At 36.4% G+C, this 24,092-nt stretch overlaps 1 protein-coding gene across 2 annotated transcripts in view; it reads right to left on the bottom strand.

Moving 5' to 3' along the window:
• Positions 1 to 951: 951 nt before the first annotated feature.
• Positions 952 to 24,092, bottom strand: part of SECISBP2L (SECIS binding protein 2 like) — a 77,484-nt gene continuing 54,343 nt past the window's right edge. For both annotated transcript variants that reach the window (XM_036734454.1, XM_036734455.1), the window contains 3 exons: positions 23,539 to 23,693; positions 16,724 to 16,943; positions 952 to 5,502 (listed from right to left, as the gene is read on the bottom strand). In XM_036734454.1, coding sequence (XP_036590349.1) covers positions 4,832 to 5,502; positions 16,724 to 16,943; positions 23,539 to 23,693 — 1,046 coding nt within the window. In that variant the 3' untranslated portion in view covers positions 952 to 4,831. The remainder of the gene's footprint in view (positions 5,503 to 16,723; positions 16,944 to 23,538; positions 23,694 to 24,092) is intronic.

The following is a 24,092-nucleotide window of genomic DNA, read 5'->3' as shown; positions in this document are numbered from 1 at the left end:
CCACACTCACTCCCTTACTCAAAATAAGTCAGTGGCTCCCTATTGGCTTTAAAATTTTAAATTGGCTTTAAAATGTTTAATTATTAATATATAATAAAATTGTTAATGTATGATAAAATAAAATTTATTAATAATAAAATTATGTTATTTCTTTCTTACGTTATGTAAATTAAATGTAATTTTCTTAAGGAATGGTTTCAGTTTCACTTTGTATTACTAGAGCCTAACCAAGTGCCTGGTATACAATAAATCCTTACTGATTAATTTATATTATTAGTACAATAGTATATGTACATAACTCACAAATAAACACATATTTATGTGACATATATGCTCAAAAATTACTAATAGGAGTGTGCAACCAAAAAAATTTGGAGACTACCAGACTAGGATAGCGCTCCCCAAACTTTTTTCATCATACAAACTCAGTAGCTATTGTGGTTGCCTGAGTAAAGTTAGGTTACAACTTCACTGAGATGTTACAGCCCAGAAAAGAATGTTGTAAGCTTGTACAGTCTTGGGAGGTGAAGGAGTTGGGGAGTATCAAGCTCTAATAGGAGGACAGGTGGGGTTGAGTTGGAAATGAGATCCATGACCGCCTATCTGGAAAAGTGCATGTGACTGGCCAATCATACGTTCCTTGGGTTCTAGCCACAACCTCAAACCCAAACTCTGGAGACCAATGGATCAGAGAACACCCAACACAAAGGTACTCAGGAGATTTTTGAGGAGTTGCTGTTGGCCTGGAGCCAAAGCACCTCCAGCAAGCTTATTAGAGTGCTAAGGGTATTGTTTTGAAGGAATTTCTGAGACATTCAACAACATTCTTCTCGAAACCTGTTTTCAGTGTTTAACAACCCTATAGCCAAGATATTCCCATATTTATTCTATATTAATGATATTGAAGAGTAATTACATCTTCACCTCTTTATACTATAATAAACGACCAAATGTCTACAATCATTTTATTGGTTATGTAAGAGTCCCCACTAATATTTACATAGTGCAAAAAAGCTGTTATTACTCCAAAATGATTAACACAACAGTTATCCTTAATATAGCAAATAACAAAAAAAAAACCTTCATGTTCTAATTCATACTAAATTTGCTAACTTTATACCAGAGTATAAGTTTAAAGACATTGAATTATAGATAAATGTGGAATTTCACTAGGAACTATTTAAAATAAAAGAACATACTACTACACACAACATATGAATACTCTGAAGGTGAGATGTGCCAACAGTAAGTTTTCAGGACTTGGGGTTCAAATTTCAAGTTAAACAGACATTTTGGTAGTTTCTGTGGTGTGTGGCTGGGTTGAAAACCCTATAGTTTTTCATTATGGCTTCACTCTGCTTGCTGAGGGAAAGAAAGGAAAGGGAAGGGTTTGTTTGTAAATAAATCTCTATTTCGTCGCAATTTTAAAAAATCATTAAAATCTGGTCCATATTTTAAATACATTAAGCTAATATTCTGATGAGTTGGCACAATTTATAGTAAATACTTAAAATGACAGTTTTTAAAGCAAACAGCAGCTTTTCAAACAGTAATACTCTGTATACATATATTTAAAGTAACATTGTATTAAATTTAAATTTTATGTTAAAGAAATTAACTCAATCGCGTATAGCTCATCACCCATTTGCACATAACGTTTCCCACTCTTCCCCTATCCCACCCCAGCTTATGTTAAGAAATCAAACAAGTGCATTATTCTGACATGAACAGTTTTTGAATATTTAACAAACTACATGAATTACCTTTTGACTAAATTTCTTTTCCAAGTATTGGAGGCATATAAAATACCTTTTCTGTAAAAATGACCTCCAGTCAGCTCCTTTAAAAACTGTTCTTCCAACTATATCCTCACATTATTTTCCCTGTATTTAGCCAAAAGAAATATATTACAGGATTTACAAATGGCTTAAACTAAAAATTAAAACTAATACAAACATTTGTTTTATGAGTAGTTATCTTCACAGCAAACAAAGCTACGGTAGCAAGAAAATCTGTTTTGGGGAGTGTAATAACCTACATAATAAATCATATACCTATATATTGAAATAGAAATATAACATCTCAAATAATTAATCCCAATAAAATAACCTATCCAAAAATTAGAAAAAAAGCTATGCTTTGAGCGTTGACAGAACCACAATTTCACTATCACGAATTCTCTTCCTTGTTCTCCAAACTCCCCCCCTTCCCAAGACTCCTAATTTTTGGATACTAGACAACCTTCTCCACATACTGTAATTATTACAATTATAACATTATTATAATTTATCAAAAGGAAACAAGTCCTAAGCACATTATTAATACTTAAGCATACTCTCTCAGCACGGTAGCACATCCTTTGCCAAATTTTGGTTTAGCCTCTAGAGGTGACCTGTCTCCTATTATAAAAAGGCCATGGTCCCTTGGGGTATATTTGGCAGAATGGGTACCACAATTGTGAGAGGATCTATTGCACACATTATAGAACACTTCTGAAATCTATAGCAAAATTACAAGTAATTGGTGGTCTGAGGATTACCCGAACTTTTCCTGTATACAAAGTCAAAAACTTTAAAATGACAATTCAAGTTCAGAAAAGATATATAAAATATAAGAAACCATTGTAGTATTATCTCAAGATCAAGAGTTATCTGAATCACTGACATTGACTAATCAAAGGAAATATACATCACGGAAAGTACTAAAATCTTTAAATTCACTTTTTGAGGGGAGGAGAGATTGTCAGTAGTTCAAAACCTCTATCATTTCTTATTGGCTAATATTTCTATCTGTGTAAAGACAGTAAGATCTGCCATATAACTGTCCATGATTACAATTTAAGAGGCATCATTCCTTACACACTGCATTCTTAAAATGCCCATTACTTAGTGCCTAGGAATTCTATACTGGGGAATAAAAGAAAAAAAGACAATAGTGTTCCCCCTTCATACAGTAACAAGGTTAAAAATAATCAATATTTTCTAGACATCTATGTCTCTCAACTATGAGTATTTTCTGTAATCCACAAATTTTCTGTGGGTCTCAAACACTCATTAGCATCTCAAAGAAGGCTAACATTAATCATTAACCCTAGAATGTTCCAAAAACTGAAATGTCAACACTGTGAAATACCAAAACTAATACAGTAGTTCCAATGAGTTAAATAAATATTCTGCCCAATTCTCCTCTTCTGGCTCTGTGAGGCACAACCTGCCAGGTAGTAGTGTGGCAAGGAGAGAACTCTGTCTCTTCCCATCCCTAGATTTCATGTTTGAACCAGTCTTATTGCCTAGGTAGTGAGAGCTGGTGAGCAAAAAGTTGATTTGGTTTTGGATAAGAGGTGGAGACGGGATGGCCTGATTCTCCTACCATCACAAACCTGAAATGGTTCATGAGAGCCTGTTAAGTGTCTGACTAGAGGTGGAGAATTGAGCTCAGTAAGTTTAACTCCTTAAAGCAGGTAGTTTCTGTGCACACATTGCTAAAGAAGGGCAGTGACATGAATTTTTTTTTAAAGTGATCAAGGAGTAAATTTACAGTACATAGAACTGCTTACTCTGAATCATCATCAGGCAAATTTCACTTCAACTATGACAACTTCCTCTCTTCTTCTATATTTGCTCTTCTGAGCTTTAAGTCACCAGGATACTCGTTGCAGTTCTGTAAATGCCTTGTCTCTCCTCTACATTGGTAGCTATGGTCTTTCTTCTTTATTATGCAGGAGATATATCACTAGGCTAGTGCAACTGACATGCAAAGATTTCATTCTACACAAGATCTTATGTGCCAAACCAGATCTTTAACTCAAGAGGGTCAAGATCCAGAAACATGCAAGATAATATCAGCATCTATCAATATCCAAGCCTTGTCTTTGAATACTTTACATCAAGAGCTTCATATACAGTTACACTTAACTATTAAATATTTACCTGTCAAAACATGCCAAATTCTGTATAATATAGATCATGTACAACAGCATTCCTGAGGTAAGTGAGTAAAAAACAAATATCAGAATGAGGGTGATCATGGTTTACTTTTCCATAATTGTAGAAAATTAGTATTAGCTGTGACAAGCACAGACTATCATTGGTCACCATAGTTTAAGTTTCCTCCTCTATTATAAAAGTTTTAGAGGTATTATTTTATCCCATTACAATCTGCATCTTTCTAAATGGAGGAAAGGTCTTTGAAATATGCTTCCAAAGGCCAATTAACAGCTTCATCAAACTCAGCACAAAACACTTCTGGTACTAGCCACCTTTTCCTTTCAATGAGGCGGGTTGTTTTGTTTTTGATGCATTATCCCCATTTCTTTTTAGCAGCCAAAAAAGACACCCCTCCACCCCCACTTTCATTAGAACAACATGGGCAGAAAAATTAAAATTACGGTGGGATACTCTGAATGAAAATGCCGGTAAACTGTTGTTGAGCTTAAAACTTGTATCTTCTGCTTTCAAAATATGGGCCTAAGTAGGCATTTTTAAAATTATTTCCCTTAAAACTGATCTTTTAACATTAGTTCTATCACAGAAAAAGCTAGAACTTATCTGCCAAAATTTTCATAGATAGCTCTTAGAAATACATTTTGATGTTAATTAAAAGCTAAGCTACAGATCATAATGAAACAAGTAACAAAGACAACTACAAAAATATTTCTGTTGGGAATTAAACACACTTATTAAACATTTAACAGTGCAAAATGTTGAGATGAAGCATAAAAGGTAATGGCTGCAACCCTTAGTTAATTTTTTGTGTATATATATATATATATACATATGTATGTATATATATACACATATATATTTTTTTTAATTTCCTGAGTTATGCATTTTTATGTTGTAATAGGATCAGAATGCTCTTTATTAAGAGAACTGCAGCTGCTGGGTTTCTCTTGGACACTGCTTGCTTGTTTATCAGCTGTCCATTCCTCACTGTCAGTTACTGGATCTGTCTGCTCTGGAACCTCTAATTCCTCTTCTCCACTTTGTTCTGTATTGTCTTCCTCCACTCCATTAAGGGTTTTCCCAAGCTGAAGGGTTTCCATAGTTCTCTGGGTTTCTGAAACCCAAGATTCAATTCTACTGTTGAGCTGCACTTCTACAGATATGGGTTCATGGGGGTAATCTTCGTCATCATCCTCATCCTCATCCTCTTCTTCCTCAAGCATCCCTGGTACAAGAGTACTTGTGGTACTGGTGATAGAAGAATTCAAAATATCTCGACAGCTCCCATCCAAAGACCCCGTCTCTGTACTCTGCTGCGATGCCCACTCTAGCTCATCTGGTTTCACTTCTTCTTTGTCACTCACTGTACATTTCCCAGGATTTGTAGTTGAGGCAGTGATGCTGGTAGTCACTGAGGGTAGCTGCTTATTAACAGGAACCTTGTCATTTGGAACTTTATTGGATGTTTCAGGTGCAATGACTTTATATGAAGTATCTCTCTCATTTTCGGATGTTTCCAGTCCATCTGAGGTTTCCACCATGTTTCTCCAATTTGTTTCTATAAGTAGCAAAACAGATATTTTCATCAGGAGGTTATTTCAAAATTTGCCAACTCCCTAGAACCCTAAGTAAGCAATAGGAACTGAACAAATTAAGGGTTGGGTTGGCAGATAATGCAGAAATCAAGAATTTCAGAGTTGGAAGGAATTTCAGCAGGCATCCAGTCCAACCTATACCCAGAAAAAATTCCCACTATAAGACACCCTTCAAATGTCATCCAACCTCTGCCTGAAGACCTCCAAGGAAGAAGCCACCACCAAGGCAGCCCTTTCCACTTTAAGGCAGCTCTAATTGGGAGAAAATTTTTTTCCCAAAGAGCCTAAATTGGCCTCTGCAATACCACCCACTTCTCCTAGTTCTTCCTTCTGGGGCCAAAGAGAACAAATCTGATCCCTCACATATCTGAATATAGCTAACATTTCCCCTCAGCGGGTTCTCTTTCTCAGCCTAAACATCCTAGGATCCTTCAACTAATCTCCATATGTTATGGACCGAAGGCCTCTCCCCATCCTGGCTCTCCTCCTCTGGAAGCTATCAGTTTCCTTCTTAAAATGTGGGGTGTGTAAATGACCACAATAATCCAGATGTAGTATTATCAGAACAAAATACAGTAGGCCTATCACCTCCTTATTCCTACAAGCTTCACTTGTGCAAAGCACAAGCTATCATTGCCATGATGGCAAGACGCCAATAGCTTTTTCAGCTGCCACATTACACTGCTGGCTCATCTTGACAACGTCTCCCCATCTTTGATTTGTGAAGTTGATTTCTGTACCCAATTCCCTACTGAATTTCATCTTTTTAGATTCAGAGCAATGTTCTAAATATGTTGAAATTTATCTAGGTCCTGACTGTCTTCTGGTATGCTAAGCTATCCTTCTCAGCTTTGTGTCACAGCTTGCCATTTACGCTTTTATCCAATCAACTGATATAAATGTTACAACACCCAGGGAAAAGTCAAGGCCCCACAGGCACTCTGCTGGAGAGATCCAGCCAAGCTGACCTTGAACCTTTAATGACCCTTCTGGGTGTCTGGTGATTTCAGGAGTTCTGAATCCATCCAGCTGTATTATTGTCTAGCCAACATCTCTTCACCTTTTCCATAAGAAAAATAGGAAAGACTTTATGCTTTACTAGAATCTAGGTAAAAATTTGTTACAAAATTGGGCTTTGTTGTACCAGTAGCGATAGTGGTACAAAAAAAAAAGGAGAGAAAAGAGAATCAATGAAACCCTGAAAATACAAAGAAGAAAGTAAAGTTCAGAAGGGGACATACACAGGAAGGGCACCATTTGTACTATTAACAATGTTCAAGCTGATGCATATTTCAAAACAAAACCCTGAACACTGTGGATTCACAGCTTCATAAACAATCCTCTTTTTTTCCTGACCTTCTTTGCATATAGAAATACTTATGTCTGTTGATTACTATCAAGTTCATAATCTAAATTTTTTTTTAAAAAATCTAGGTAAAAAAGTGAAATAGCAGTCCCCCAATCTACCAGTTTGAAACCCTATCAAAAAAAGGAAATAAGATTGACCTGTTCTTAACAAAGCCATGCTGGCTCCTTTCAATATCTTGAGGATCCACAATTCCACTAGTCTGGTTTACTCCTGTTATTGATGCAGATTTCAAACCCTCTGTGCCTTAGAAAGCCTTATGAGTTTCTACAGCCAAAATTTTTAAGAATCATTATCTCATGGCCCAGCTCCTAAGAGATATGTTTCTCTGCACCTAGCTAAGCTCATCCTCTGAGCAAATGTAAATATGAATATGATGTAAAGTTTGCTGCTGAGCAGATGCTCAAGGCCACTCTAGCTTTGGGCCTTCCAGAGAAGGGGCTCCATGAAGACAGCCTTCAAGGACCCAGGATCCCCTGCACACCATGATGATGCTTTGTGGTAAGATTTCAGTGGAGAGATCATGATTACAGGAGAAAAAAAAAGAATTTCACACTTAATTAGAAGTTAATTTAATCTCATGCCTTAAAACCAATATATGCACTAGAATAATATAATCACAGAACTTTAGAATGAGAAAGGTCATCTCATTGTCCAGATAAAAAACTGAGAGCCAGAAAAATTAGGTGCCTTATTTAAGGCCAGCTAAGGTTCAGCTAGTTGCTGAACCAAGGCTAGACACTATGCCTCCTGATTCTAATTAAATGTTATCTCTCTTAGCTAAATAAATGAATGAGTGAATTTCTGCATTATGCTTATCTATGGTAAGGCCTAACAAGTAATTCTAGAGCAGAGAAGATAAATAAATGAGATAAAGACAAAGAATAATAGAATGTCATTGTTGGAGGGGACCTCAAAGAGACATCTAATCCAACTCATACCTGAACAAAAATTTTGCAACATACCTGAAAATAGATCAACTGGATTTTGCCTAAAGCTCTCTAGTAAGAGGGAACCCTAGGGCCAGCTAGGTGGCACAGCAGATAGAGTGACAGGCCCAGACTCAGGAGGACCCGAGTTCAAATCCAGCCTCAACTATTTACTAGCTGTGTGACTCTGGGCAAGTCGCTTAACCCAAACTACCTCAAAAAAAATTTAAAAATGTAAAAAAGGGAACCCACTCCCTTCTTAAGTAGCCCATTCTATTTTAGAAGGTTTAATTGATAGTAAGTTTTTCCTCACATCAAGCCTAAACTAGTCTCTTTGCAATTTTCATCTTTTGCTTCCAGTTTTATCCACTGAGGCCAAGAAGAACAAGCCTATTTCTCCCACATGACAGCCCTGTAAATACTAGAAGAGAAGTATCATATCCCCCTCCAAGTCGTCTTCTTCAGGATAACTGTGTTCAAATTAATTTTTACTCAAAGGGAGTCAGTACCATAAAGCAGACAAAACAACAGGAATCAGGAGACTGGGCTCTAACATCTCTCTGATCTTTGGAGAATTATTAATCCTCATTTTACAAATGAGGAAATCTAAGAGATTAAAATAGGACTAAGAATTCCTGCCTTACCTACCTCATAGAGGTTTGAGATGATCAAATGAGAAAATATGTGTACAAATGATGTGGAAAATAAAAAGTTTTAAATAAACAGATTATTATTATTATTATTATTATATAGAAATATTTGCCAAGAAAGTAGCAATTTGTCTAACAATATAGAAAAAATTCACCAAATTATGGGTGAGCAAATGTCAAGAAAGACTTAATGAAATAAAACAACAAAATAACGGTATTCATTTAAATAGCACTTTATAGTATTTTATACACATTACTTATCTGATCCTTACAATAAACTTTACAAGGTAAACTATACAGATTATCCCTAATTTACAGCTAAGGAAATGGGTTGAGAGTGCTGAAATAACTTGCCTATAGTCCTACAGCTGGTAGAGCCAGAATCTGAACACAGGTCTTTTAACTCAAAAACCCAATCCTCTTGCTACCTAAATGACACCATTAAAAAGGGAAATACATTACTTAGGAAAGAATTCCCTATTTGATTATATGCTTTTCACAGCTATAGGTAAGAGATGAATTCTTAATCAAGTAAGAGAGGGGCAATTACAAAACACAAAATTGATAAATCCGATTACCTCAAATTGAAAAGGAGGGAGTAAGAGAAGATTATTAATGAGTAAGGTCTCAGAGAAGAGGAGGAGGAAAGAGAACAAAGACATAGACCAAAGGCTCTGCAAGAACAATGGAAAAAGAATGAAGGAAGGAAAAAGAAGCAAACCTTTATCAAGTTTATAAGGTTATTTATTCTGGGTTTTTTGTCTGATGTTCTTACAGGTTCATGCCACCCACATGTCTGTACCCTTCTGTTCATCTTTTATAAATGTCCTTTGAAAACATGAGTTCATCAGAGGATTACCTAGACAATCATATTGGTTTCTTTAGATGCCTGATCCTTCTTGTTCATGTTGACAGTAAGTGATTGTTTTCAAAATGTCTCTGTTTCTGTCTTTTAGGGTTTTCCTAGTCATCTGGAGGCACATTTTGTTTTTTCTTAAAGTCTCCATGGAATTGTTCTCCTCTTCTGAATTCTTTTGAAACATGCCTTCCTAACATCTAGCTTAAGTGCATGAGAATACCCAGTGTTTGTCAAGATTAAGGGTCAGTGGCAGTATAGGCCACATGCCTCAAATTTCAGTTTAAGGCCCTCATTAGGTGAACAAATCTCTTGCTAAACATCTACATAACTGACAAATGCACTTGTCTCCTGCTAGAAGCCCATCACTCTGGTATCCTAAGCCATGGACCAAAAAAGACAAATCCTGTTTTGACACTTTCCCTTCAGCCAGCTATTCACTTCTCGTATCTCTCTCCTTGAAATGTTGTGGTGTTTAACAAATTGGACATCCTAAGAATGGAAATAAACTATCTTGGGGAAAAAACCCTCTTCTTCCTTTGTTATTTAAATCAAAAGGCATTAAGAGGAACCTAGGAAAGTGGAAAGAGTTGGTAAACTGAGGTGGGATGAATAGTCATTCTATGGGTTTAGGGAATGTCTGTCATTTCTGCTCTGAAAATGAGCCCTAATTGTCCCCCAAATTGGAAACAGGAACTTGGCAAACAACCCAAAGGGAGTGGACCTTAATAAGGGAAGTCATAAGGTATTTACTTCTAGCTGCCATAAAAGATATGTTAAAGTAAAAATGGTGTCCACCATTCAGGGGGACACTAGAAAAATAAAACTATATTGCTCCTGAATATGTTTATAGTGTTTTACAGTTTAAAAAGAATGTTTCCATATATTATGATTTCACTAAAGAATAGAACCTTAACAATGTTAGTGATCATGATTCAGAAAAACAGGAAGGATCTATGATGGCCAGAGTAAAGATCTTTCCTCATCCAAGGGAAATTCAAGAAATCGGAGCAAGACCCCAGATGACCTAGGGTTTCAATGCTGCGGTGGCAGTCTAGTGGGCCATGCTTACAGATGGGAAAACTAGGAAAACAGCCTACATTGTCTCCCAGGAAAGAATGCAAGTTTTGAGGGTAGGAATGATTGTCTTTGTATCCTCATTGCCTCACACAGTGACTAACACATACTAAGTGCTTAGTAAAGACTTGTTGACTGACTAAAAGCTTCCCCGATCTGACTCTCACCTGTCTTATTTCACATCACTTCCTTCTACGTACTCCACTTTCCAGTCAAACAATTCTGTTGGCTATTCCTTGAACTCATCATTTTAGTACCTGTCTCTGTGCCTTTCTATAGCATGACTCCTATGCCTAGAAGTTCCCCCCATCTCCAGTCTTAGCATCCCTAGTTTCCTTCACAATTCAGCTCAATTACCAATTGCTATCTGAAGCCTTTCCTGACTGCTCCTCCTCTGTCGTTAGTGTTTTCTTCCTCTTCAAATTATCTTGTATTTATTTAACTGTATGCATAGTATACCACTCCCCAATCCTAGCCCAGGAACAGGTAAACTCCTTTAAAGTTTACTTGGAAAGTAACTGTATTCTAATTCCTTAGGTAGTATAGAAGAAGGAGAGTAGTAGTATATGCAGAGTGGCTGAGAAGTAGGGAAGCAAAACTGATGATCGTACTAACTCCAGGGTAAACTATGAAAATTAAGAGCAAGAGAGACAGAGTAGTAGCTGGCAATGGAGTCTGAGGCCCCACTCTGTTTGGGCCCTACCCTCACACCAGTATTTAGTCAACATCCATTATGTGCTTACCACTATTGCTGGGCACCGTGGGAGAGAGAAAACAAGGCCTTTGCCTTCAGAGAGTTTATAAGCTAATTGGGAAGACAAAACAAACATACATGAAACAAGTAGAAACTATTTAAAGGGTTAATATATGCAAAGAGAAGCAGCATGGCATAATGGATAGATAACTGGCTTTGGACTCATGAGGCCTGAGTTATACTCTTACCTTTGACACATCCTAGTTGTATGAATATGGGCAAGTCATTTAACTTCTAACTGTCCCAGGCACTGTTCTAAGACTAGTTCTTGATCTGCATCAATGGAGGAATTTCTATACTGGGCATTCCTTACACCAATGAAATCTTAAGCAACGGTCCCTCTTGTCCCCCAAAACATATGTAAGTGTGACTGATATGCGAGGAGTCAGAGAAGAGAGTGGTGGGGCTAGAATAGGATAAAGTGAGATTTGAGCTAGGCCTTGAAGAATGAATAGGTAAAAAAGTGAAGGGAAAACACCAACATAGACAGAAATGATTATTTTGTGAGTGTGTGATGACACTGAATTTTTTTCAAGTCTACTTTCATTCATCAGGGGCCTGTCATTCCTTGTGGTCCTTGGAGTTGTTCTTTTTTGTACTCTTCCCAATGTTATGTCCAAGATGTACAAAACAAGGGTGTCCCACAATTCTGGCTGCTAGAAGGGCAGAATATAACTTTCTATCCAACATTCAATGGTTCCCATTATTTTTGGCTTTTTTGGCCAAAGCAACACATTTTAATTTAAGCAAGTTTAATTTGCTATTTTTCTTTGTCCTCAAATAGGCTTGTCAGTTCTTGCAGTTTTTCCCCCAGAAGCTTGACATTTTTTTATGCCAAAGGGTTTAATGTCATCTACAAACCTAGAGATTTTGCTACATAAAATATTCCAGACCACTTGTGAAAATGCTAAATAAAATTTGCTTAGTGCTATCTCTGAGAGCCCCAAGGTTTATACTTTCCCTATTTAGTTTATTCCTACATTTAAGCCAGCTTCTATCCTTGACACCACAATTCCTATCAATCCTAGCGTACCTTAAAAATAAAAGTAATTTAAAATAGGGCAAAGATTTTTAAAACCAAATAAATCATATCCACTGGTTCCTCCTGGACCATATGCTTACTTACTCCCAAGAACTGCTCTGGGTACATTACTTCAGACCCAATTTTCACTTGCAGAAGTCATGATGGTTTTCTTTTAATACAAAGGTTGCTAACCTTTTCTTGAATCATAGACTCTTGTGGCAAATTGGTGAAACCTAAAGACCTTCTAATTTCATAAGAATGTTTTTTCAATGTATAAAATAAAATAGGATCATAAAAGAAACCAATTACATTGAAATATAATCACAGAAATATTTTTAAAAACAAGTTCACAAACCCCAGGTTAAGAACTTCTGCTCTAAAAGGTTATGTATATTTAAACGATCCTGTTCTTAATTTTGGATTCTAGCACCTTGGCCTATGTATTTATGATCTTCTAAAGCAATCCATTCCATTTTTAGATAGTTCTTAATTCAGATAGCTCCTTACATCAAAATTGCAATTTTTATATAATTTGTATACACCGCTCCCAATAATGTCCTCTGCAGCCAAGAAGAACAAGTCTAATCCTACTTCCATATAACAGTTCTTCAGAAAGCTACTATTAACAATTCTTTCAAAGAATTAATTTAATCTTGGCTATCATTTTCATCCCTGAGTGCACCTTCTGTACTGTCATCAAAAAGCGTTTCCTGATTCTCCAGCTGGCTTCTAGCCTTTGAATTTCCAGTGGTAACTCCTGTAAGATGTCACTTTTTCTTGGGACATATTTATTCCAGAATTCCAGTAAGCATTTTTTAGTCTCCAAACTTCCAAAGGGCAATTTTTTTTGCAGCAACTTTCATTTTTTTTCCCTAAAGAATATTCATGTTTTATTGTATTTCCCTCATGAATTAAAACAATTTTCTGAAGACTTAAGATCAAAGAATTTAGAGCTAGAAAAGCCCTTGGATATTACACAATCCAATTCCATCATTTTACTTCTACTACGCAAGGTTTTGTTTGTCTAATTTGCATTACTAAATGTATTTTAAGAATAATAAAAGTGTTCTGTAATTTAGACTTCCCACTAATTAAGGCTGGCTTTCTCACCAATTTTTCTAAATAAAAAGAGTTTCCTTTGAGCTAAAATTTTATTAGATGTTTTACTCTTTTCACAGACCACTTTAAACACTGAGTAAAGGAACAGTCAGAGGAGATCTGGGTCAATTAGCAAAGGTTTTCTGGAGGATGTAATTTTTTAAAATTGGTGAATGGGAAAAGAAGAGGAATGAGTAGGGCATTCCAGGTCAGGAAAATGGGACACGAAAAGGCAGGAACGCAGGATGAAATTATATGTATAAGATAAGTAGATACATTTGGTTAGAGAGTTAATTATAGGGAAAACAAGAAGACATAAATAGATGCATACCTACAGAGAGATCACATAGTGTGCTGGACAGAAAGCCAGTTGAACCTCTGACACATACGGGCTTTGTGACTCTGGACGAGCCATTTACTTCTCCGTGCAGAGGCAACAAACATTGGTAGAGAGAGTTCTCTAAACCAGAGATGTCAATTACACTGCCCATGGGCTACATGTGGCCTACAAGAGTCCCAAGTGCAGCCCAAAGCAAAACAAAATGAAGTTCTCATCTGGTTTTACAGAGCTTGATGTATTAATTTTAAAAAGAAATATAAAAACATATATGGTTTTCTAAGCCAACATGTGCCCTCTTTGTGTATGGTTTCATAGCCTGTTTCTATTTGAGTTTGACATCACTGCTGCAGACCAAGCTGAATTGTGAAACTATTTTACATCTGGCTTCTTCAACACTTTTTTGAGGTAGTTCTGACCAGTCAACATGGATGTCTCCTATGACAAGCTTGGGAAGCTCACCTTCCTATCTATATGTAGATGATTCCTAAATCTTCATCCCCAATTCTGACCATTCAATATGGCTCTAATTTCTTCTTGGATATAACCTGAAACTTAATATTCCTAGAAAACTGAGCTCTTCATTCTCGTTTCCCCTGCTTCCTTTCCTAGTTTTCCACAACACTACCGCTTTCCTAGTTTCTCGAGCTGGAAATCTCCATTGTATTAGTCGCCATCCAACTCAAACCCAGAAAAACTATATCATTACCTCATACATCAGAATAACTGCTGCATGATCTCACTTTTTCTCAACTTTCCTTTCTTCTTTCCTCTTTTACTTCATGCTACATTCCTAAAATAATCTGACCTGAACATTATTTTATTGCTCTTAGACCCACAACAGCTACATTATCAAATCTAAGCTACTCTGTTGAGCTTTCAGGCATCCATCAACATATCTATAGGTATAAATATATACATGAGTATATACATATATATATGTGTATATATATACACACACACACACACACAACAGGTATGAATATATACATAAATATATATATAGGCTTCGGAAATTTCTATTAAAAATCCAAATAACTTAAAGCCAAGACTGACTAAAATACTGTGCATCTATTTGATTAGTCTGACAAATTCTAAAATTCAGATATTTATTTAGAAGATATCAAATCACAGTGATATTTCTCACTTTACAAAATTTCTCCGTTGTTTAAGTTTCTTAATGAGTCACAAAAAAATTCTATGAGAGCTTTTAAAGAAACATTTCACTCATAGGCAAAGTCATTTTTCCGATGTTCTTTGAAGCACTTCTTTGTAGAAGAGAAACAGAATAATAACATCAAATCATAAATCAAAAGTTTACCTTTAAACACAAAGTATTCACCTGATAGTTTGTAATTTGAGACCTACAGCTTCAATTTAAACTAAGCAATTAATAAATAAGAGGAAGCATAGAAGACAAGGGATAAACCTGACAAAGAACTCTAAGAAGATCTGATATGGGAAAAAGCACTACTAGCACCTGAAGGAATGAAGGAAAATCTCAAGAAGGTAGTACCTAACGTAAGCCTTCAAGGAAGTTAAAGAAATCTAAGCAGGGGAGTTGAGAAGCCAGTGTACTATATAGGCAGGAGGGGTCAACCTGTGTGAATATACAGGAGTGGGAGCTAAAATTTTGAATTTGGGGGTAAGCAAATTATCTCAACTAACTAGCACATAGAACTCATGAACTGTATTGTGAAGTAAAACTGGAAAGAAAGATTGGAGCTAGACTATGGAAGGCCTTATTCCAGACAAAGGAGTTTGTATTTTACTCTAGGGAGATTAGGGAGCCATGCTGAAGGTTTTTTTAGTAAGGGAGTGACATGATGAATCCTATTTTGGACATATTAAATTTGCATCATCATCAATGGGACACCCAGTGGGAGACGTCCAGAAGGCTGTAGGATTACGTTTTGGATTCATCTGAACAGAATGAACGCACGGGAACAAATAAGATCATCAAAGAGAAGGTGTCAATGGACATCCTAATGCAGGAATTCGGAGGCAGATGATGAATGAGCAAAAGAAGACAAGAAGGATTAGTCAGATGGGTAGGAATAGCATGTGGAGAAAGTAGTCACAGAAGTCAAGGGAAAAGGGGGTATCTAGGAAGAGTATCCTGAATAGAGTATCCAAGAATGACTCATTCCTGTGATACATTCAGGAAAAAATTGATGGACTTAATCATCCAGACTAACAAGATATAGGGTAAGGGCTATGGAGTAGAGTGGAAGACTGAAATAGTTATTGAAATAATGAAGGAAAAGGAGAAATTCAGAAGAAGTTTGCAGGTCACAGGATTCATTAATTCCAAGGGGGAAAACAACAATATCTGGGAGTCTAGGGAGGAAAACAAGAGTCCCCCAAGAGGAAAAAAAAAAACCAAACTGAATAAATCACTCAACAGACCCCTGGGTTAAGTCTCTGAGAATGACATTTCCATAAAGGAAAAAGACATGAAAAGAGGTTACTGTGCTGGAGATCACACAGCTTCAAGGGTCAGCTCCAGAACCCTGACAGTTGGATTCCAAGGAATCCTAAGTTGTCTGATTCCTAAGATTAGTGTGGCATAGTGAAAAGAGTCATGGATTTGCAAGCGACCTTGGTTTGAAACTCAGCTCTGCCAGTTACTGCCTGTATGACCTCGTGTAAATCACTTAACCTCTGTGAACCTGTTTTCTCATCTTTAAAATGAGGAGGTTGACCTAAATAACTTTAAGGTCCCTTCCACTACTAGATATATGATACTATGAACTTCTGGAATTAACTGGGTGCAATTCTGAATAATGTTGAAGTCCAGAATACTAATTAAATTATAATCCATCTATGTATTCAATCTCAGGCCTGAATCAATTTTTGATTTTCTGTTTAAAAAAAGTATTTTTAAGATAAATTTAACAAGTTTATTTTTTTTAAGATACATGTAATTTTAATTTGGGGTAATTTAATTCTAATTATAAACAGAATGAAAAGAGGTAAGACTTTTAAAAAACCTTTTATAGCATTTCTCCATATTAAGGCAAATGAGTAATTTATCTCCGAAAAAATTGTTTTAGACACTTTAAGTAAAAATTAATAGATAAAACCACTTACCATATTCCTTTTCATTTACTTCAGAGATGGGTTCAGAAATAACACTGCAAAAAGAAATTGCACTTGCTGCAGAAGGATTCCGGGAATGGCCCATGTGGTGGGGTACCTTCTTAACATTCTTCAAGGCTTCCTCAGCCTGTTCTTGTTCCATTGCTGCCACCATGTCTTTATAAGCTTTCCTGGCTTCCTCAGTCAGTTCTACCAACTTATTAAACAGGCTCTAAGTAGAGAAAAAGATTTTGGTTAATAGTTCCTCTTGCTATACAGTTTTATTCAAGTTAATTAAAAACACCTATACCATTTGACTTAATCAAACTAAGGTACACTCTGAGATAGTATATTCAAAGAATAAAGTTATATTCAGTTCTGGCACATTCTTAGATCAAACATCCTAATGAACCACTTCCATAAAACATGTATTAATTTGTGTGTGTATGTGCAGAAACATATGTAAACACACATACGTATGCATATATCCTCTCCCCACAAAAACACAGACATATTAATACACATAGATTTTCACATACACAAAAATGCATGTATAAATACTAAGCCATGAATAACCTGAAAAATAGCTCCATGTTAAAAAAGGACAGATATTGGTCAGTTTCCTAACTGAAAGGTTAAATGGGCAGATAAAACCAGTGAACAGGGAAAAGGTGGTAACTTTATAGACAGGTAGGTAGGTGGTTAGGTAGGGGACAGAAGGTAAGAAGTAGGAAAACTGGTAAAGTAAACATCCCAACAGTAATTTTTATCAACTTTCTTATGAATGATTATGCAACAAATATTCCCTTAAATTTCTGATAAAATAAAAACCAGTAAGGTTAGAAAGGTTGAATAACCTGTCCGTAATGTATAAATAAATTTATTCATTCAATCAGTATTTACTGAGTGCCTACTGTGGGTAAGGTGCTGCCCTCCAACCCCTAATTAGGTGTATTGCCAAAGATACTGGCAGTACATCTAATTCTAATTATTAATTTAAGGATTTCTGCTTTTATTTAAAAGAATGTTCTACCCTTAAAGTCATAAGACTTTCCTTCTCTCATTCCCAAATTAGCCTCATAAGTACATGGAGTTAGTTCACATGGAACTACAAGTTCCAAATTACATCAATTCAATAAATATTTATTAAATAAGTGCCTACTATGTGCCAAACACTGTGCTAAGCGCTGGGGATGGAAAGACAAAAACAAGTTAGTCCTTGCCTTCAAGGCAAAGGACTAGGGAAAACATTATCTTTAAGGACAAGAAAATATAAAACGTACAAAATAAATACAAAGTCATTTCAGAGGAAAGGAGAACTGGGAAAGTCAAGAAAGACCCTGTGTAAGAGGTGTCATGTGAGATGAGTCTTGAAGGGTTCCAAAAGGCAGAGAGGAGGGAATGCATCAAGGCACAGGGCCTTGATGATTCGACGTCATGGTGATGAGAGATTAAATGTCATATACAGAGAACATTAATTAGGCTAGGATGTAGGGACTAACGCAGGGATGAGGAACCTGTGGCCCTCTAGGTTCTCAAGTGCGGCCCTTTGACTGAAGCCAAACTCCACAGAACAAATCCTTTTATTAAGGGTTATTAATCATAAAAGGATTTGTTCCGTGAAGTTTGGTTTCAATCAAAGGGCTGCACTTGAGGACCTAGAGGGCTACATGTGGCCTCAAGGTCACAGGTTCCTCACCCCTGGTCTAATAAGTTCATAAAGGTGTGTGTAATATCTAATCAGCCCAGAAAGTGAGGCTGAAGATAGACTATGAAGAGTTTAAGTGACATAGCATTTTGTACTTTATCCTAGAGAAAACAGAGAACTACTGAAGCTTCTTGAGCAGTCAACAAGCATTCATTAAGCACCTAATATGTGTAAGCCACTATGCTAAGCATCAAGTATACAAAGAAGGCAAAAACATTCTCTGCAATCCAGGAACTAACAATTTGATGAGGGAGACAATATGAAAACAACTATGTACAAACCAGATATATACACAACCTATTAGAGATGATCTCAGAGGGAAGGCACAAAAGTACTAAGGGAGATCAAGAAAGACTTCTTGCAGAAGGTTAGATATTAGCAGAGCCTTGAAGGAAGCCGAAGTTCTCAAATGTGGGGAACAAGGTCTCAAAGTCATGCTCTGTAAGAAATTATCTACTATGAGATATAATGTGTGACTATGTCTATTTCAAGGAGACCTAGTAAGTAGCTCCTGCATCTTATCACGGAGCCCAAGCTATAAGGTATGATCTAACTAACTACAACGAACTAGAAGGCCGGCTAGGTGGAGCAGTGGATAGAATGCCAGGCCTGAAGTCAGAAGACTCACCTTCCCAAGTTCAAATCTGGGCTCAAATACTAGCTGGAGAAGGAAATGGCAAACCTCTCCAGTATCTCTGCCAAGAAAAATCCCAAATAGGGTCACAAAGAGGTGGATGCACTGAACAACAAGCTAGAAATATTATTATTCAATTCTACAAACACTTAAGTGTAAGAGATACAAGGATGTAAAACAATGTAATTGCTACCCTCAGTCTTAGCTAATAGACGAACAAGCTATGTACATACTTGACAAGGTAGAACATGACTAAGTGCATAACAGAGGTCAAACGGAATGAATGGAAAGATTCAAGGAGAGAAAATTTCTAGTTGGGGGTAAAGCAAAAGCGGCTCTTTAGCTGGGCCTTGAAGGAGAGGAAAGATGTCAACAGATAAAAATAGGAGAAAAGAAGTCTTCTTCACTCTTGAGGAGAGGCCAAACAAAGGCATGGAAGCAAAAGTGAGCAGAGCAACAAGACTGGATGCTGTCTGCTTTTCCTAAAGTATAGAATGTGCAAAACAAAGTGTTATGAAATAAGGCTAGAAATATAAGTTGAAGGTAGATTGTCAAGGGCCTCCTCTGTCAGAGTAAAGAATCTGTTATTTTATTTAACAGGCAAAGAGATTTCCTTCCAAGTTAGCTGCCTGAACAGGAAGTAGACACCATATATCTATTTCAGAAACAACCCCAAAATCACACCAGACTGCATAGAGATCATAAGAAATTATACTAAGTGACCTCTTCCACCACAAAACTGAAGAAAAAATCAGCCAGACACACACAGGCAATGGGAAAGGGAAGAGGGCCCACCAGCAAAGCCAGCTCCAGGGCCTACAAGGCTCAATGTCCAAAGGCAGAAGAGCAGAGGTCTCCCCTGACAAAGCTTCAGAGCGAGGACTTTGGGAGCCCAAGGAAATAGCAGCAGGCAGCAACCAGCAATCCCCTGGTGCCTTAGCATTCAGACCACTATACCTCAGGCCCAGGATTTGGTATGAGACAAAAACAGAGCAACCAACCCACTCAGAAGCACAGCAGGAAGAGAGAAGCCAGGACTTGACAAAAAGCCCCAACTCAAAAATTAAAGTTGGAAAGAGGAGTAAGTCAAAGCAAACACCAACCAGTATCAAAGATGATTAAAAATCTAAACATTCCTTCTTCCCCCTAAAAAAACCACATGACTCCACAGAACTACAAGTAGGAACTCATACCATAAAATGACTTTTCTACAAGGACTATATGATCACCTAAAAGAAATGAAAGAAAGAGAATGAAGAAAATGAAATGAAGCAAAAAAAAGAAACAAAAATTCTGGAGGAAACAAAAGGAGAATAGCTTAGAAGGGAAAGTAGTATGCTTTACTCAAGAAATGGACTCCTTGAAAAAAGAACAAACCAAACAAATCAATGATTCTATAAGATGACAATAAATATCAGAACAAAATAAAAAGAATGAAAAAATAGAAGAAAATATAAGATACCTGATATAGAAAACAACTCACCTGGAAAACAGGTAAAGGAGAGAAAAATTTAAGAATCAATAGAATAATTGAAAACCATAATTTTTTTAAAAAGCCTGGACACTATATTTCTGGAAATCATAAATGAGAACAGCTCAGAACTATTAAAACCATGGGGCAAATTAAAGAAGAACAAATCAACCAATCACCTCCTGAAAGGAAGCCTAAAAGGAAAAGTCTAAGAATGTAATAACAAAAACCATAGCTTCCATATCAAGAAAAAATACTTCAAATAGCCAGAAAGAATCAATTCAAGTTCCAAGGAACTACAGTTAGGCTTCTACCAAAGACCAGAGGAGATTTTGGAATATAATATTCCAAAAGGCAAAAGAGATAAGGCTTCCAATCAAAATAACTTATCTGCAAAACTGTATAATGCTAGAGAGGAAAAAATAGATGTTTAATGGAATAGAGACTTTCAAGCATTCCTGATGACAAGATGACAGCTGAGTAAGAACTCTGAAATACAAACATCAAAGTCCAGAAAATCCTAGAAAGGTAATTTGAGTTTAGAAACTGAAAGGAGCTGTATGATGATCTAGTGCCAATATTCTGAGAGAAAGAGAATAAACAATCCCTTCAGAACTCTAATGTTTTCAAAGGTTATTGAGGGAGTTAAAAAAGAAAAACAGAGGCTATGGAAGTAGACTGGTTCTGTTCTGAGGGTCTGAGGTGGAGAAAAAGAAGGGAGAATATGCACTAGTGTAGAAACGAAGTAAAAGGGGGGTGGTAGAATTTGCTATTTCTCATAACTAAAGTACAGCAGAGCACCTATACATGGAGGACAAAGTGGGGAGTAGGCATCATATAAACCTTACTCTTATCTGAAATGGACAAAGGAAAATGGAACACACACACAAACAGTTGGATGTAGAAATACATCAAACGCAAAATGAAAACAAGTAAGGATATGGAGTGTTAAGAGAGAGGCTAATAATGGGGTGAGAATGGTCACAAGCAAAACAAACTTCCCAATCCTTAAGTGGGGACTATAAAAAAGGGGGAGGAGCAAAGAGCCAGAATCTAAAGGGGTGCCATAAGTAGACTTGTAAGAGAAGTGGGGTATGGCTAGATAAATTGTGGTATGTGATTACATATATGATTATAACAGAATATTAGTGTACCACAAAAAATTATGAAAAAGATAAATTTCAGAGAATCCTGAGTAGTATTATCTGACAGAGTGAAGTAAGCAGAAACAAGAGAATAATTTATACAAGGACAATGACGCCATAAAGAGAAACAGCTTTCAAAGACTTTAGAACTTTGATCAATGCAATGGCCAACCATGTCTACAGAGGACCTATAATGAAACATGTCACCCACATCCTGACAGAGAAATGGACTCAAGGTACAAAAACATACTTTCGTGGCCATGGCTATTGTGTAAATTTATTTTGTTTGACTAGGCTCATTTGTTACATGGAATTTTAAAAAATATCTCATGTTCCCTCCCCCTAGGGTGAGGGGCCAGGAGGGAATTATATAGTGAAGTCAAAAAAAAAAACACCACTGAAACTTTTTTTTAACTGAAAGAAGCTCAGAAGGAACAAGCAGAATCATTTTGAAAATAACATAAAGAATTTACTATATATTTTTTTAAAGTGAAATGAAATGGAGATTCAGTTTCATAAAGAATCTTCATCTTGTGTCCTGCTACAAATATAAATATTCTTTAGGTGTTTAAAGTCTAAAAAAATATTTAAAAAAAACAGGCAATGGGAAATCACTTGATTTTTTTTAACAGAGTGGTACAGTATAAAAATTATTTTGGCAGTAGCTTGAAAGACAATGAGAAAGGATGGAGAAAGGGAGAACAACTAGAAGGTCATTACAATAAGCTAAAACGAGAGTCTGAGAAAGAAGGGACAGCACAAGTAATAGTGACAACAAGCACACATGAGAGAAAGGGAAGTGACAAAAGGCTAGGAAAGTATGGATATGAGAGAAATTTCAGAACAGAGGATGAAGGAAAGGGTAAAAAGTCAAGAATAACTTCAAGTATTAGAAGCTTCAGTGACTTCAGCAGTGTTGCCAGCATTCATAATCCAATCTATTTTCCAGATAGATCACTATTGTGGAGAAGAACACAACAGGATGTCACAGCATGATGAAAATATCTCAAAAAATTAACATCCTTTGCCTATGAAAAGTTCTAATGAACAGCCTTCTGATGTTGATTTATTTTCCCAAGGATGCTTTTCTATTGGAAAAACACTCTAAACTACTTGGCAAACATATTTCTTATCTTAAATTGATTCCAGCTTACAAATCAGTTGTTTCAGTAGGCTCACCATAAACAGCCAGCTAGTCTCAGTCTCTCTCTCTCTCTTTCTCTCGCTACTTTAACTACAACATATTCAATAAAATGAAATAAATTAATCACACACAAAGACTTGAAACATGTAGTATCATCTGAATACATAAATTGAATACTCTGATAACTACCCTACAAGAAAAATACACGATAGCAACTAACTTGAGATGATCTAAAATAATGATGCTGCTTTCCACAATGTACAGATTTAGGGGAAGACAAAGGAATGAGCATAGAGATAGTGCCTACTATGTACCAAGCGCTTTTTTACAAATATTAGCCTCACAACAACCCTACAAGGTAGCTGCTATTATTATCCCCATTTTACAACTGAGGAAACTGAAGAAAAGAGGCTAAATGACTTGCCCACGGTCACACAGCTAACATGTACCTGAGACCAGATTTGAACTTAAGTCCTTCTGATTCCTGATCCAGTGCTCCACCCACTGTACTACAGAGACAGATTTAGTCTGCTCACTGCTGTGAGTGGGTTTATTGTCTATAAAAATCCTCTCAATACTGAGGGAAAAGTATAATAGTAACTCGGGAATTTTCTATTTACTCTTTGAAATTTATCAATCCATTTTTTCAAACACTCAAATAGAACACTGGCATGTGCCTCTAATATGCGCTCTGTTTAACTGCGTATCTTCTGAATTCTTATTACCTCAGCACCACAGTAGTTGAATATCCCCACGACACTGACAGGCACCAGCTTGTTTACACAGCGGCCTAGAGCTTTCCGGCCAAGTGCAAAGACAAAAGGGATCTCTTGTTCCCGTGCCATAGCTATAACGTTATAAAGTGCCTCATCTAGGCCACCTGGAGAAAAAAAGTCAAGTTCGCAAATTTAAGTAATTTTATTACCTAAACTGATCTAATACTCTACATCTAATATTCCGTATGTTCTAAATTGAGCTAATATTCCCTTTTAAGTGGAAAAAAAGTAGTTTAAATGACTCTTATAGCACATTGTACCATAAAATCTCACATCAATAGCATTACCTTCTATTCTACATCTTTTCCATGTATGTATATCTTATTTTCTCAACTAAACTGTAAGCTTCTCAAAGGTAGGATTCTTTTCTTCTATGTCTTTTGTAGGTCTCTTTTGCCTAGCAAAGTGCCTGGGAGTTGAATAAACTTCAAATCAACAAGCATTTAATTCTTCAAATTAGTTTGCTGTTATAAATAGACAAACATTCTCATTCTCAGCTCAAT

This window comes from Trichosurus vulpecula, chromosome 8 (assembly GCF_011100635.1).
Source record: "Trichosurus vulpecula isolate mTriVul1 chromosome 8, mTriVul1.pri, whole genome shotgun sequence".
NCBI classification, from domain to species: Eukaryota; Metazoa; Chordata; class Mammalia; order Diprotodontia; family Phalangeridae; genus Trichosurus; species Trichosurus vulpecula.
The sequence above is the reverse complement of the archived record's forward strand: the minus strand, read 5'-3'. Positions and strand labels throughout refer to the sequence as shown.